The 15364-nt window shown below is 54.7% G+C and overlaps 1 protein-coding gene across 2 annotated transcripts; it reads left to right on the top strand.

The window, feature by feature from the left end:
- Positions 1-287: 287 nt before the first annotated feature.
- LOC110480329 (tumor necrosis factor receptor superfamily member 10B) lies at positions 288-14449 on the top strand. 2 transcript variants are annotated; one of them, XM_077789245.2, is made up of 10 exons: positions 288-640; positions 7252-7384; positions 8304-8432; positions 8786-8900; positions 10042-10127; positions 10230-10319; positions 10610-10650; positions 11243-11344; positions 11799-11871; positions 12576-14449. In XM_077789245.2, the coding sequence occupies exons 1-10, from the start codon at positions 593-595 to the stop codon at positions 12851-12853; spliced, it is 1095 nt and encodes a 364-aa protein (XP_077645371.2). In that variant the 5' UTR covers positions 288-592; the 3' UTR covers positions 12854-14449. The 2 variants fall into 2 exon arrangements, with proteins under 2 accessions (XP_077645371.2, XP_085415349.1); XM_085559223.1 differs by lacking the exon at positions 288-640 and having other exon boundaries at positions 6485-7384; positions 8749-8900.
- Positions 14450-15364: the final 915 nt, after the last annotated feature.

Here is a 15364-nt window from a genome sequence, read left to right as displayed (position 1 = left end):
TCCACTTAACCCTTTTCTCAGTACACAAAAACCAGCGGCTTTGCTCGCTCCAGCCCGATGAGTGATCGGAAAAAAATGCCGAGAAGCAACACCCTCCATTCCGCAGCCCTCGTGTGATCCGCAACTTATCCGGTCACTTCAGCGGCGAGCGAAAATAACGAGTGGCTAAAAAGTAAAAAGAAGGGGAACAGTGAAAGCCAATTGGGTTTCCAAAACCGCACATCAGAAGTTAAACCAACTTGGCGCTGGGACAGCCCCATTCCTCCTCTTGTTTTTTGGGTCCCGCCCATTCTATAAAAACTCCAGAATTGTTTTCCCCACCCAGATGTGCGCACGCGGTTGGGGCAGGCGGGTGGTTTAGAGACTGGTCCGTGCTGTGCCCGCCCGGTGTCCGCCCGGTGTCCGCCCGGTGTCCGCCCGGTGCCCGCTCGGTGCCCGCCCGGTGTCCGCCCGGTGTCCGCCCGGTGCCCGCTCGGTGCCCGCCCGGTGCCCGCTCGGTGCCCGCTCGGTGCCCGCTCGGTGTCCGCTCGGTGTCCGCTCGGTGCCCGCTCGGTGTCCGCCCGGTGCCCGCCCGGTGTCCGCTCCGCTCGAGATGCGCCGGCCCCGACGGCGCTGCCTCCCCGGGCTGCTGCTGCTCACGGTCGGTGGGGACGGGGCTTGGGGGGCTTGGGGGGCCCTGGGGACCCTCGGCGAGCGCGGCCAGGGGGGTCCGGAGCCCCGTCGGGGCTGCGCGGTGATGTCGCGACATGCCCGGACTCGCCGCGCTGCCGGAGCGGGACGGGGTCCGGCGAGCGGCTGCGGGGTGGGGAAGGGTGGGGAGGGGACGTGGGGGTGTTCGGGGGGCTGCCCTGGTGGGGGTTCAGCCGAGCGGCGGGGGCTGTGCGGATGGGGGGTGCCCCTGACCCGGGGAGAGCGCGGCGGCGTGCTTTACCTGCGCTTGCCGGGAGAAACTGAGGCACGGAGGGGCTCGCCTGCTGCGGGAGCCGGGGGGTGCGGAGGGGGGGACCGGGCCGCTCTCCTGCCCTGGAGGATACAGGGAAAGCAGGGGCGGTGGGGCTCACCTGGCCCGGGGGATGGAGGGGGGATTCAGGCGATGGGGCCAGGGGGGTTCCGATAGGCAGGTGGATCAGGGGGGTTCGGAAGTGCAGGGGGACCAGGAGGTTCAGCTGGGCACGGCACGGCGGAATTTGGGGTACGGGGAGGACGTGATGCCGAGGTCGGGGAGATGCCAGATTATTTTTTTCAATGGGAAAAGCGATCTCAGCCCCCCCACCCCGGCTCCGAGCGCATGGCCCGGAGAGGTGGAGGGGATGAAAAGTGGCGGGCTGGATTTGAGGCTCATTGCCCGAGCCCAGGGAAGGGGATTTCCACTCCCTCCGCTCCCAAGCCGGGTTTGCCATTCCGTGCTGGCTTCTGGTGGCAGCTCCCACGGGGAATGCTCCCAAAGGATGTCCAAATCCTCAGCAAGGGGATTTAAGACAGAAAAGTCCACCTGGGCGTATCGTATTTTGCCGTGGATTGGATGTTATATATTTCGGGAATACCTAAATTCTGTTAATCCTTGAAATCAGGAGGATCCTCTCCTGAGTTTTGCCCTGATTTGTATCCCAGGGTGTCTGTAACCCCCACGGCAGTGGTGAAGCACATCAGGTGCTGCTCCCGCGCTGGAATTACACATTTCCCTGTGGATTGGATGTTATATATTTGGGGAATACCTAAATTCTGTTATCACTCGAAGTCAGGATGATCCTCTCCTGAGTTTTATGCCAGAGATCCTGTCCTGACTTGTATCCCACAGCTGATCGTAACCCCAGTTACAGGCAATGGAGGCGTGCATCAGGAATTACATCAGCGCTACCCTAAACAGGTTTTCAGAGAAAGCTCATCCAATTCATTCCATTAGTTGTTTAGCAGAGTTTATGTAGACTGGCCTGGTAAAGTTAAGGACCTTATTAAACCCATCGACTAAGGGCATGCTGGTGACATCCTCAGGAATTTTTAATTTTTAAACCCCTTTTTATTGAATAAAATGTCTGGGGAGCTGCTCGGGGGATGATTCACATGACATGGTGGTACGATATTGCGTCATGTCCGTTCGGTCTCGCGTCACGGCTGGACACAGTCCACAGGTTTGGAGATCTGCTGAGCACGGATTCAATGGGCGTGCAGGAATTCCAGGGGAAATTCCCAGCCTGCACCAGCCCCCTGTCCTTGGAGCAGATGACATCACCTGCCTGCCCTGTACGGCTCCTGTCACATTTTGCTTGCTGCTGTTTGATTCTCTTCCAGGAGCTCAGCCAGAGGTCACTCCTTGGAGTTGGCTGCAGGGTCCAAGTCCTTTGGGATTGAAATTGTTATAAATGCAAATTTGTTTAGCTAAATTAATATGAAAAAATAAAATACTTATTTTGCAATCAAATTCTAGCTAGCCAGACACAAGGAAAGAACAGAGCCGAGCCTGGGGTTGGCACCAGAAGTCAGCCTCAGCAGAGGATTTCCTCTATGCTCACACCTCCATCCTGGCAAGAGCGGTTTTTATAGGGAAAATTCTGCCTGAGGCCAAGATTTTGGCAGTCAGTCTTCTATCCAGAGTCCATAGGTTAATGAGATTTTCTTTATTGGTGATGAGGGAGAACAATTCAGTGCCCGTAGTTGTTGAATCCCGTGATGAAATTTTACGGCAATTCGGCAACACTGCATTCACATGGACCTGCCTGAGGATTTGCATGAGATCCATCTCGGGTCGTTCAGGCGATGATCAGCACCTGGGGTTCCTGTATCTCCCCAGACATGGTCCATCTCCTGTATCTCCCCAGCCATGGCCCATCTCATCTCCTGGCGAGCCGCACCTTATTTGTAAATCAGTTTCCAATATACACCCGGTCTCACCTGCGAGGGTGGGGAGGAATCCTAATACGAACGTGTATACTCCAACAAATATTCAATATCACATATATCATATTAGAAATTGTGTGAATCATATCTACTACATATAACAAAATCAATGGGCAAGGAGGTTTTTAACCTCCTTTTTGATGCCTTTATTGTGCAATCAGCTCTGGGTGCGGGCCCGAGGTGTCACACGCGCTGTCCCTGCTCCCTTCAGCATCGTGGAGGAGGAGATGGGCAGCTTTGCTCTGTGGCACAGCTGGGGCTTCCATCCTCACAAAAGTGCCCAGAAAGACACTTTTGGGTTTTGGGTTGTCTAGGGTCCTCACCCTGCTCCAATTCTTGCTGGTTTATGGTGACAGCCTGAATTACGCCGTGAGTAGGAGGACAGTTCTCAAGCAGGAGAGGTCACAGTCTCTCGAAGTGCAGGCTGGCTCGTCTTTTCTAGGTGTTGCTCCTTCCAATGGTGCCGAATGTCTCCTAATTTAATTTGCATATACGTCCCTAACGTTACCTTCTTTATGGCTAGGGCCAGTTTGGGCAGCAGCAGAGGTAATACTTGACTGATAAAAAAGAGGGTACAGAGGTCTGTTGGGTAGGGTAATTAACAGAATCGAGGTATTTAACCTGGTGATTAACGTTTAACAACTAACCAGCTTGGTAACTGTTGATTAACTGAGTTAACCTATAAACGTGTTTATAAGAGGAGCACCTCAGGAGAAAAATAAATTTGGGATGGAAGGGGGAAAGTTTAAAGCTCGATGCTTTTCCGAGCCTTCATCCCCTGAGAAGGAAGAGGCTTTTGGTTGATGAGGGATTCCTGTGCCTCTAATTCCTCTGCCTCCGGGCTTTTTTGAGTTGTTTACTGTGGGTGAAAACTCCTGAATTCTGCCGTGCTGGATTCTCCAAGTGATAGTTTGGTCGGGGATGGCAGCAGGGTGCTGGGGACTGATAACCTTATCGTGCATGTGATGCTGTTCTCTGTAAAGAAATGAAATCCTGTGGCTGAGGGGCCCCCCCAAACTGCAGAAAACGCTGTGGTGTCGCTGTGATCACCCTCACACAGTGGCAGAGTTCAGGTGGGGAAGAAAAATTGATTTTTTTTTCCCCCCCCATGGAAGTGGGACAAATTGTCCCTTCACTGCCAGGACTTCCAAGACCAGAATGGGTGAAGCTGTTGTGGCTGGAGCTCCTCAAGTGGATAAAAGACTTGACAAACTTACAAACATTCCTAGCTGGAGAAAAGAGGAGCAGAAGCAGATCGTGGGAGATGCAGAGCCAGAAAAGGTGTTGGAGGGACATGGATTTGATCCCTCTAAGTCCGGGTCTGGAGCTGGCCCCGTTCCCTGGGCTGACCAGGGCTTCGGGGCTCTGTGGCCTTAAATTTTAGCATTCATTAAGATGCCTTAAATTTTAGCATTCATGTTTTTCAGATTCTGTGCTGCCTAGGTGTGCAGTTCTGAGCTTCCTATTGAGTGGTGCTGAGCTCTCTGCACAGAGTAGCCAGACAAAACAATTCCTTCTCTAGCCTGGGGCCAAGGACAACTGACACAAGTTTCAGGCCCAGAAGTATAAACAACAGTGATTTAAGAGAAAAACAACGAGTATGGGACTTTGTGACCTGAAGCTATAATTGGACAATTAACTCCAATATGCTAATGGATCAAAACTAAAAAGCAGGTGGATTATTCATCCTTTCTGCCTTTCCCTTTCCCCAGGCAGCTTCCCAGCCTCTGGGCAGGGGAAAGGTCAAATAAACCTTTCTCCTTCCCGTGCCAGCCCAGTGGCCTGAAAACAAGGGAAAATTAAGAGTAAATGCAGAGTCTGAGCTCAGATCTCTCCTCTCCCTTCCCTCCCTCCCCTCGAACCAGGACTTCAAAGGAGCTGTGGGATGAAGGAGAGGGTGAGGGTTTTGCCGGAGCTCACCCTGGATTGAGGGTGGCTCCGTGTGGTGGAAAAATTTCTCCTCTAACTTGTGTTTTCAAAAAAAGGCTCAGAAGTCTTCTGTTGTTCGGTCTCATGGTAGTTTATTGCAAGTTAATTAAAAGATTTTCTCCTGGGGCTGCTGTGGTTTGCTCACAGCTCAGGCAGAGGCACACACACACCCTGACATCCTCTGACTCCCGACTGCTTCTTCTCTCCCCACCCAGAGCTGCTGCTGTCTTTTATATGGTACATTACGTGTTAAATGTTCACAGTTTTACCCAATGCCTATTACCTATATTAAATGGTGCTTTTCTATCTTTTATATGGTACATTACGTGTTACATGTTCACAGTTTTTCCCCAATGCCTATTACCTATATTAAATGGTGATTTTCTATCTTTTACATGGTACATTACGTGTTACATGTTCACAGTTTTCCCCAATGCCTATTCCCTATATTAAATGGTGCTTTTCTATCTTTTATATGTACATTACGTGTTACATGTTCACAGTTTTCCCCAATGCCTATTACCTATATTAAATGGTGCCTTTCCACTCTAAACCAATCTGTGGGTGCCAACATCACCAGGAACATGGAGGTGAGGAAGGAGAAAGAGGGAGGACAGGGCAGGCCCAGATCCCAAATCCATCTTAAACCCTCTGACCCCCATGTACAAAACCAAAACCCCCTGTACAGCACTCAGAAATTCTTCCCTCTACTTTGTGACTACTTCTACTCTAATATCTAAACTTTTGTGACTTCTTGTTCTTCCTGCAAGGCTGGTAAATCATTCCATGGTTCAAACCCAAAATCACAGCTGTTTTCAGCTGCCTGCCAGGGTCTCAAATGCTTCTGACCTGGGCCTGGAGCATCCAAAAATGTCTGAGGGACATTTGGAGTTCCAACAAAGGTTTTGCAAAACTCTGAATCCAAACTCCACATCCAAACCCTTAATCCAAACTCCTCCATTGTTGGAACAATGGGATGAAAGTGACAGACCCCGTGACCCGTCGTCCATTTTGGGACCATTTTGGGACCATTTTGGGACCATTTTGGGACCATTTTGGGACCATTTTGGTTCATCTTGGGTGTGGCCCTGCCTGGGCTCTTGTGCTGCCCAAGGTGGATGCATTGAGGAGATCATTTTAATAAATCCCTGCTTTATTCTTGAGCTCTGCCCAGCCTCTCCTCTAGCTCAGCCTTCCCAAGGTGTTGGGGTTCACCCTGCAGCCAGTTTTGCTTTTTCCTGTTGCAGTAAGCTCGGGAAGGAGGAGGATGAGGAGGCAGGAACTGATGCTGCGGGCAAGGGGCAGAGGCGCTCTATTGTTTCAGCCTTCCGAGCAGCTTCTGACTCATGGCAGAAATATTCACTGTAATATTTTGCCCTCATGTTTGTGATAGGAAAAATGTCTCCTGTAGCGCATGGGTGTTGTGACATGTCTGTCCTCGCCACCCTGGTGATGTAGGGGCAGCTTTATATTCATGGATATCCACTTTATATCCACAGATATCCAGATTTATATCCATGGATATCCAGCTTTATATCCATGGATGTCCACTTTATATCCATGGATATCCAGATTTATATCCATGGATATCCAGCTTTATATCCATGGATATCCACTTTATATCCATGGATGTCCACTTTATATCCATGGATATCCAGCTTTATATCCATGGATATCCAGCTTTATATCCATGGATATCCACGCATATCCACGGAGCAGCTCTGTGCTGGCTCAGAGGCCAATGACTTTGTCCCCGTTGGGGACACTGAGGTGCCCAAAAACCCCCAAAGCCTAAGGGGACAAATGGCCATTCCTGCTGAGCATCGTCCCCCTGGAGTGACCCAGCCAGGAGCTCAGGCAGCACAAAAAGGGTGTGGAGAGCTGGCGAAAATGTGGACTTTTCTTCCTGATCCTCAGCAGGAGAACAGGGAAAACACGAGGCTGTGCTGTCCCCTGGGAGCCCAGAGTGACAACCCAGGGGCTTCCAGCCCTGCCACGGGGCTGTTTCCTCCCACAGACCCCGTTGTTCCTTTCCCGACTCTTCCCTTCCATCGGGGCTGTTGGTGCACTCGGAAATTGGGGAAGGAAAAGGGTCGTTCTAAGAAATTGGGGAAGGAAAAGAAATTGGAGAAGGAAAAGGGTTGTTCTCAGAAACTGGGGAAGGAAAAGGGGTCGTTAGCGACTCTTTGCCCTACTGAGAACCTGGCAGGCAGAATTCCCCTGCAAACCTCCAAAGCTCCTCCCGAGGCTTTTCCAAGGAAAAGCCAGCCCTGGTTTGTGGGCAGTGCCTTGGGCTGAGGTGGCTCTGAGCCATCCCAAAGCCCCCCTCCTCTTCCCTGGGCACAGCAGCTCTCACCCTGCCCGTTCTCCCCTTGCCCTGTGGATTGGGGTGGTTTTTCACGTGAGGTTTTCTGTATTTTTTAACAGGCGGCTGTTTTTGGAGCCAGTGCTGTCACCTTGACGAGGAGGGACAGCTTGGATCACTTGGATCCAGGCTGGGGAGAGGAAGATGGTTACTACAGGAAAAACGATGGTGTCTATTGCCAGAAGTGCCCTGCAGGTGAGATGGTCTCAGCGCTGATCCCACCTCTGCACTGTGCTCCTCTTCTGTGTCCTCGCTCCTCCTGAGCTCCAGCTCTGCCCTGCTCCACTGTCATGGATCTAAGCACTCATTTTGGGGGTATTTTCCCTTTCTTGGCTCATTTGCCTCTGAGCTTCGCTAGTGGTGGAATCAGAGAACCCTTCAGGTTGGAAAAGCCCTGCAAGGCCATCAAATCCCACCTGTGCCCCATCCCCACCTTGTCACTGAGTGCCGCTGAGTCCAACCCATCCTTGGACACCTCCAGGATGGGGATCCAACCCTCCCTGGGCAGTTCCAGCTCCTGAGCTCCCTTTCCATGGGGAAATTCCTGCTGGTTCCACCCTGAGCCTGCCCTGGCCCAGCCTGAGGCCATTCCCTCTCCTCCTGTCCCTGGCAGGAGCTGTGCAGAGCCACAAGGTCCCCCCTGATCCCCCTTTTCTCCAGGCTGAGCCCCTTCCCATCTCCCTCAGGAACTCTCCAGCCCCTTCCCAGCTCCCTCAGGGATTCTCCAGCCCCTTCCCAGCTCCCTCAGGAACTCTCCATTCCCTTCCCAGCTCCCTCAGGAATTCTCCAGTCCCTTCCCAGCTCCCTCAGGAATTCTCCAGCCCCTTCCCAGCTCCCTCAGGAATTCTCCAGTCCCTTCCCAGCTCCCTCAGGAATTCTCCAGCCCCTTCCCAGCTCCCTCAGGAACTCTCCATTCCCTTCCCAGCTCCCTCAGGAACTCTCCAGCCCCTTCCCAGCTCCTCAGGAACTCTCCAGCCCCTTCCCAGCTCCCTCAGGAACTCTCCATTCCCTTCCCAGCTCCCTCAGGAATTCTCCAGCCCCTTCCCAGCTCCCTCAGCCTCTCCTGGTGCTCCAGCCGCTTCCCTGTGTGTTCAGAGTTTCCCTTTCTCTTCAGGCACCTACATTGCAGAGGAGTGCAAGGAGCAGAACAGCTCTGGCAGGTGTGAGCCCTGCAGAGACGGGGAATACATGGAATATCCCAACGCCTTGCGCTGGTGCCAGGACTGCTCGGAGTGCAGGGAAGGTAGGAGCTGGGGGGCAGCAGGGCTGATGGCTCAGGATGGGTCCAGCTGAGCTCTCTCAGAGCACAGTGTCACCTGCAGAGTCCCCAGAGAGTGGCTGGGGCTGCAATCTGTGCCTGAACCATATCTGTTAAAGGCCACATCCCTCATGCAAAGCTCGGACACAAGAGCTCCGCTCGGAGCAGGACGAGGCTCCCGGCAGCACTGGAGGCTGCTGGTGGAGTTTGAGCCGGGCTCTGCTTTTCCCTTGGCACGGGCAGCCGTGGGCAGGAGAGCTGGCACTCAGCAGCAGGGAGGGACTCGCTGCTGCCCCGGCAGAGGAGCCGGGCTGGAGCGTGTCCCCTGTGTCCCACAGATCAGGAGAAGCAGAGTCCCTGCCAGCGCGTCAGGAACACGCTGTGCGTCTGCAAGAGCGGCACCTTCTGCCCCCCGGACCACCCCTGCGAGATGTGCCAGAAGTGCCGGCCCAGGTGGGTCGGGTGTGGCTCCCGTGGGACTGATCCCAATGCTCCTGTGGGATCTGATCCTGCTGCTCCTGAGGGACTGATCCTGCTGCTCCCATGGGATCTGCTCCTGTGGGACTGATCCCAATGCTCCTGTGGGATCTGATCCTGCTGCTCCTGAGGGACTGATCCTGCTGCTCCCATGGGATCTGCTCCTGTGGGACTGATCCCAATGCTCCTGTGGGATCTGATCCTGCTGCTCCTGAGGGACTGATCCTGCTGCTCCCATGGGATCTGCTCCTGTGGGACTGATCCCACTGCTCCCATGGGATCTGCTCCTGTGGGACTGATCCCAATGCTCCCATGGGATCTGATCCGTCTGCTCCTGAGGGACTGCTCCCCCTGCTCCCGTGGGATCTGATCCCACTGCTCCTGCAGGACTGATCCCAATGCTTCCGTGGGACTGATCCCACTGCTCCTGTGGGATCTGATCCCGCTGCTCCCGTGGGACTGCTCCCCCTGCTCCCGTGGGATCTGCTCCTGTGGGACTGATCCCAATGCTCCCATGGGATCTGATCCGTCTGCTCCTGAGGGACTGATCCCGCTGCTCCTGTGAGATCTGATCCTGCTGCTCCCGTGGGATCTGATCCCACTGCTCCCGTGGGATCTGATCCCACTGCTCCTGTGGGATCTGATCCCACTGCTCAAGTGAGATCTGATCCTGCTGCTCCTGTGGGATCTGATCCCGCTGCTGCTGTGGGATCTGATCCCACTGCTCCCGTGGGACTGCTCCCCCTGCTCCCGTGGGACTGCTCCCCCTGCTCCCGTGGGATCTGATCCCACTGCTCCCGTGGGATCTGATCCCGCTGCTCCCGTGGGATCTGATCCCACTTCTCCCGTGGGACTGCTCCCCCTGCTCCCATGGGATCTGATCCCACTGCTCCCGTGGGATCTGATCCCGCTGCCCCCGTGGGATCTGATCCCCCTGCTCCCGTGGGATCTGATCGCACTGCCCCCATGGGATCTGATCCCCCTGCTCCCGTGGGACTGCTCCCCCTGCTCCCGTGGGATCTGATCCTGCTGCTCCCGTGGGATCTGATCCTGCTGCTCCCGTGGGATCTGTGCTATGGAGCCAGGCTGCTGATCCCACCCTGTGTCCCCTTTCCAGGTGTCCCGAGGGTCAGGTGGAGCTGAGGCACTGCACCCCTGACAGTGACCTCCTGTGTGGTCCTGACACGGCCACCTGGCCCTACGGTGAGTGAGGGTGCTGGGGGAGGGACGGGGATGGGAGCAGCTGCTCCTGCTTCAGCCCCAGCAGCAGCTCACACCCTCACACCCCTGTTTTATCTGCTTTAGCCGCCAAGGTGATCGGCATCAGCATCGTGATTGCTCTGATAGCAGCTTGCATCCTGGCGGTGATCTGCAAACACCGCTGCAGCTCCCCAGGTGGGTGCAGGGGACCCCTGGGGCACCCACCTTGGCCAGGGGCTCTGCACTGGTGTGGGTAAAGTGGGAAGAGAGACCCCGGGAGCACCCACCGGGTGTGGGCTGGGTGGGAACAGACACCCCGGGAGCACCCACCCGGTGTGGGCTGGGTGGCAAAGAGACCCCAGGAGCACCCACCTGGTGTGGGCTGGGTGGCAAAGAGACCCCGGAGCACCCACTCGGTGTGGGCCGGGTGGGAAGAGCGTCCTGCCTGGGGGAAGAGGGATCACAGTGCTCTTTCCATCTTGCAGGGGATGGGAGACCCCGGAGCAGGACTCCCTGTGAAATAGTGGTGAGTTCCTGGGATGGCAGGGGGCTGTGGCTGTGTTTGTGGGCTGGGGTGACATCTCCCATTCCCTCTGCTCCTCACTTGGCCAGCAGCTCCTGGGAGGGCTGGAGGAGCAGGGGGATGAGGCTTATCCAACTGGGAGGGCTGGAGGAGCAGGGGGATGAGGCTCATCCAGCAGTTCCTGGGAGGGCTGGAGGAGCAGGGGGATGAGGCTCATCCAGCTGGGAAAGCAGGAGGAGCAGGGGGATGAGGCTCATCCAGCAGTTCCTGGGAAGGCTGGAGGAACAGGGGGATGAGGCTCATCCAGCAGTTCCTGGGAAGGCTGGAGGAGCAGAGGGATGAGGCTCATCCCTGAGGCTTGTGGTAGAGCTGGGCCAAGCAGAGGAGGCTCTCTGGGTGCTTCCAGCCCCCTCCTCAGTGCCATTAACACTTTCCTGTCAGTGCTGGCACATCCAGGGTCCGCAGCGGAGATCCCAGGGTAGGGGCGGGCTGGGCTTGCCCGGAGCTCCTCCAAGCTTGGGATCCACACCCTTGGATCCACGGCGGGGTCCTGCCTTCCCAGACCACCACAGTTGGTGTTTCTCCCTTGGCACAGAGCTCCATGTTTGGGAAGCTGCTGTTGTGCAAGACGGTGACCGTGAGGTCAGAGGACAACTCGCCTGCAGGGCGGCCGCAGCCTTACGTGCCAGGAGTGAGGGTACGTGAGTGGCACCTCTGCCCCGGCGTGCCAGGCCAAGATCTGCCATCCTGGGGGGCTTCCTGGCTGCTCAGGGAGATGGTGAAGGGTCTCTTTGCGGGGTCAGGGTGGCAAAATCTCGTTGCACTGGAGAGAGTCCTCGGAGGGTTTAACGCTGGTGCTGAGCAAAGACAACTCTGGTGTCCCTTGTGGGGGGAGAGAGAGAGGGACCTCTCCATCCTCTGTCATCCAGAGACAGGAAACACGGATGTCCTGGGGTGGGTGGTGATCTCCTGCCCCAACAGCCCTGGGAGAGAGGGAGAGGGTCTCCAATCCCCATTAATCACACATTGGTGCTGGGGCTTGGTGGGTGCTGTAGGACACTGTCATTCCAGCAGTGACACTGTCATTCCAGGAGTGACATTGTCATTCCAGGAGTGACATTGTCATTCCAGCAGGGACATTGTCATTCCAGGAGATGCTGCCGAATGAGAATGAGACACCCCTGATCCATCTGGTTCCAGCACCAGGGCAGGAAGCCAGTGAAGGTAATCCCCCAGGGGATGTGCTGGGGGCTGGGATTCCTGTCCCAGCTGCCCGTGCTCTTGATAGTAAAAAGGTTTTAAAATCATGGGGATTTAGGGTTAACAGGAAAATAAGCTTAGTAGGCCCTGGAAAAATCAATACCTTAAGCACATGAAGAACTAGTATTTGCAACTGTGTAGCTAGTACATGATAAATTATGTAATTGTTAGATGGGATGATTGTTTAGTAATTAAATATAATTACTGTTTAATCATAAGAATAATCATGAGAAACTGTGGTCAGGGGCCTGAGAAAGATCATTAGAAACTCATGTCAATGTATACAATAGAACGATATAAGTTTAATAATTAATATGTAACTTATATAAGGATAGAATATAAAATACGTTCAGCTCGAAAGCCGTGTCGGAGTCAGATTTGGGTCTGCACCCCTGATTCCCAGAGCTCTCGATAAAAGCACCTGCAGATAAAATCATATCCCATGATGATGTGTGTTCCTAAACAATGTAAATTTAATAGTTAATATGTAAGTTATAGAAGGATAGAATATAAAATATGTTCGGCTTGAAAGCCGTGTCGGAGTCAGATTTGGGTCTGCACCCCTGATTCCCAGAGCTCTCAATAAAAGCACCTGCAGATAAAACCATATCCCATGATGATGTGTGTTCCTGAATGCTGACACTCTGGGCTGTCCTTTTCCCCTCCAGCGCTGCGGAAAACCTTCTACACCTTTGCTGAGAAGATCCCCATGGGTGAGTGGATGAAATTCGGCCACAGGCTGAACATGGGGGACAATGACATCAACATGGCCAAGTCCTACGACGGCTTCTACGGCATGCTGTGCAAGTGGCTGAACAGGGAGGGCTCCAGGGCCTCTGTCAACGTGCTGCTGGACACCCTGGTCCACCTCGACCTCCGTGGGGTGGCAGAGGACATCTCCCTCAAGCTGGTCAAGGATGGATATTTCCAGCACGAAACGAGCTGAAGGGGTCAGGGCACGCGCGCTGCAACTCCCTCCGTCGAGCTACAGCTGTGGAATACCTCAGCAAGTGTTGAAATATTTAAATTTTTAGCTGTATGTAGCGCTCCTGTGGCTGCTCTCCTTTGGAAGCCATCGTGAGCTCAGCTGAGCCAGGAGGGGCTGATCCTCGTGGGAAGTGTGAGCCTCAGGGAGCTTCGATGTTGGTGCTTCCTCGTGGAATCCAAGCTGGTTTATTGATTTCACTGGGTCGACACCAAGATTTTCAAACGATTTCAATCTGCTTCCTGGATCACCTCATTTGGAAGCACTGGTACTACCCAGACTTCTTTGGGATCAGTGCAGAGAAGGGCTTTTTGGCATCCCTGTGGTTCTGGACGGGATCATCCTTGATTCTCAAAGGATTCCTGGCATCATGAAATGGCTTCTGCTTTTAGACCATCTCTAAGTAAGCTTCACTCTCCATGCTTGGTGGCTCTGCGTGCTCAGCTGGGGTCTAGGGGGTACTTTTTGTGTACTGAATTTTCGTTTTGTTTTAAATGGTTCTGCTTGTTCTTAGGAGGCAATTTAAAACTTGACTTGGAGGGGAGAGGAGGAATGATTGACTTGCACTGGAACACTGGGATTGCCTGGGGAAGGGCAGCCCCCTGCCAGGACCAGGGACACCTTCCACTCCACCAGGTTGCTCCAAACCCCATCCAGCCTGACCTTGAATGTTTGCCAGGATGAGGCAGCTTATCTGGGCAGCCTTTCTGCCAGTGTTTACCGACCCTCAATGTGAAATATTTATCCCTGTTAGCTAGTCTAATGTCATCTGCACTCGGTTTAAAACCATTCCCGTGTCCTGGCACTCCAGGTCCTTTTTCAGAGTTCCTCTCCACCTCTCCTGGAGCCCCTTTAGGTACTGGAAGGGGCTTGGAGGTGTCCCAGAGCCTTCTGTTCTCCAGGCTGGACAATCTCAGCTCTCCCAGCCTGGCTCCAGAGGGGTTCCAGCCCTCAGAGCAGCCCCGTGGCCTCCTCTGGATTTCCTCAAACACCTCCAACATCCTTGTGGAGGCCCCAGAGCTGCGGAGAAGGGAAGAATCCCCTCGTGGGCCCAGGTCAGCCCCGTGGCCGTGGGGTGGCCCTGCTGTCCCTGTGTTCCCCAGCGTGGAGGGGTGAATGCACTAAGTGTGAGCGTGACCGTGGTACCCCCTGCCCGTCCCAGCCCGTGGGCAGCTCCCCAAACGCTGCACCTCACCCTGTCCCTCGCTAGGGACAACCCAGCTGCAAAAACAGCTGGGAAAACTACTGGATTACTTGAGTTACCCCCCCAGTCCATCCCCAGTGGGCTGGGAGGGTGCTCAGCATCCTTCCTGCTGCTCTCCTTCTCCCCCACCCTCCAACACTGCGTCCACAAGCAGAAATTTTTTTACTTAATTTATTTAGCAATTGTAAATACGACATACGTTAAGTTAAAAGCTATATAAAAATAGTTATATTCTTATGCATGGTTCTGTGTTTTTTACAGAGCTCTGGCCCAGCCAGTTTGCTGTTTTCCAGTTTTTTACATATCTCTGTTTATGAAGGGTTAACTTTAAAAAAAAAAAATATTCCTCCTGATTTTCTCGTCTGGTTTGATTTGTTTTCCCCCTCCAGAACTCTGGTGAGGGCCTGTCCGGGGTCTTAGTGGACACCAGGGTCCCAGTGGACACCAGGGTCCCAGTGGACACCAGGGTCTCAGTGGACACCGGGGTCCCAGTGGACACCAGGGTCTTAGTGGACACCAGAGTCCCAGTGGACACCAGGGTCCCAGTGGACACCAGGGTCTTAGTGGACACCAGGGTCTTAGTGGACACCAGGGTCCCAGTGGACACCAGGGTCTCAGTGGACACCGGGGTCCCAGTGGACACCAGGGTCCCAGTGGACACCAGGGTCTTAGTGGACACCAGGGTCTCAGTGGACACCAGGGTCCCAGTGGACACCAGGGTCTCAGTGGACACCAGGGTCTCAGTGGACACCAGGGTCCCAGTGGACACCAGGGTCTCAGTGGACACCATGTGGCACTGAGGACTCAGCCCATGGAATTAATGCTCAGCCACCCCAGCATCCCACGAGGAATGGTCCCCACCAGCCCCCAAGGGCCCTTTCTGCCAGGAAAAGCTCTCAGCACCCATCCTGGCCTTTATCTACCCTACACCAGACCCCTGCCCCTGGTGCCGGGGGTGGCAGCGGCAGCGCTGCCCCGGGGGGCTCGGGCTCCACGCAGCCAGGGCTCTGTGTGTTGCTTTGCAGTAGCTGTGTTGCAAATCCATGCAGTGCTTAGTGAGGAAAGGGCTCTGCTCAGCCCCCAAAAACGCCCCTGGCAGCTGCTCCAAGAGCGTGGGGCTGGGGTGAAAAGCAGGAGCTGCTGTTGCCCTGCCCGGAGGGTTGGTGCCCAGGGGTCTCTGGTGGGCACATCCCCCTGTGCCCCCTGAGCACGCAGACCTGGGCAGGGGCTCCTGCAGAGCCAGGCACATGCAGGGCTCGGGTCCTGGC

This window comes from Lonchura striata, chromosome 22, assembly GCF_050655825.1.
Source record: "Lonchura striata isolate lonStrDom1 chromosome 22, ASM5065582v1, whole genome shotgun sequence".
Lineage (NCBI taxonomy): Eukaryota > Metazoa > Chordata > Aves > Passeriformes > Estrildidae > Lonchura > Lonchura striata.
The sequence above is the reverse complement of the archived record's forward strand: the minus strand, read 5'-3'. Positions and strand labels throughout refer to the sequence as shown.

Coding starts and splice junctions, on each gene's coding strand:
- LOC110480329 (XM_077789245.2), top strand. CDS start 593: ATGCGCCGGCCCCGACGGCGCTGCCTCCCCGGGCTGCTGCTGCTCACG. Junction 8,433..8,785: donor CTGCTCGGAGTGCAGGGAAG/GTAGGAGCTGGG, acceptor TGTGTCCCACAG/ATCAGGAGAAGCAGAGTCCC. Junction 8,901..10,041: donor TGCCAGAAGTGCCGGCCCAG/GTGGGTCGGGTG, acceptor TCCCCTTTCCAG/GTGTCCCGAGGGTCAGGTGG.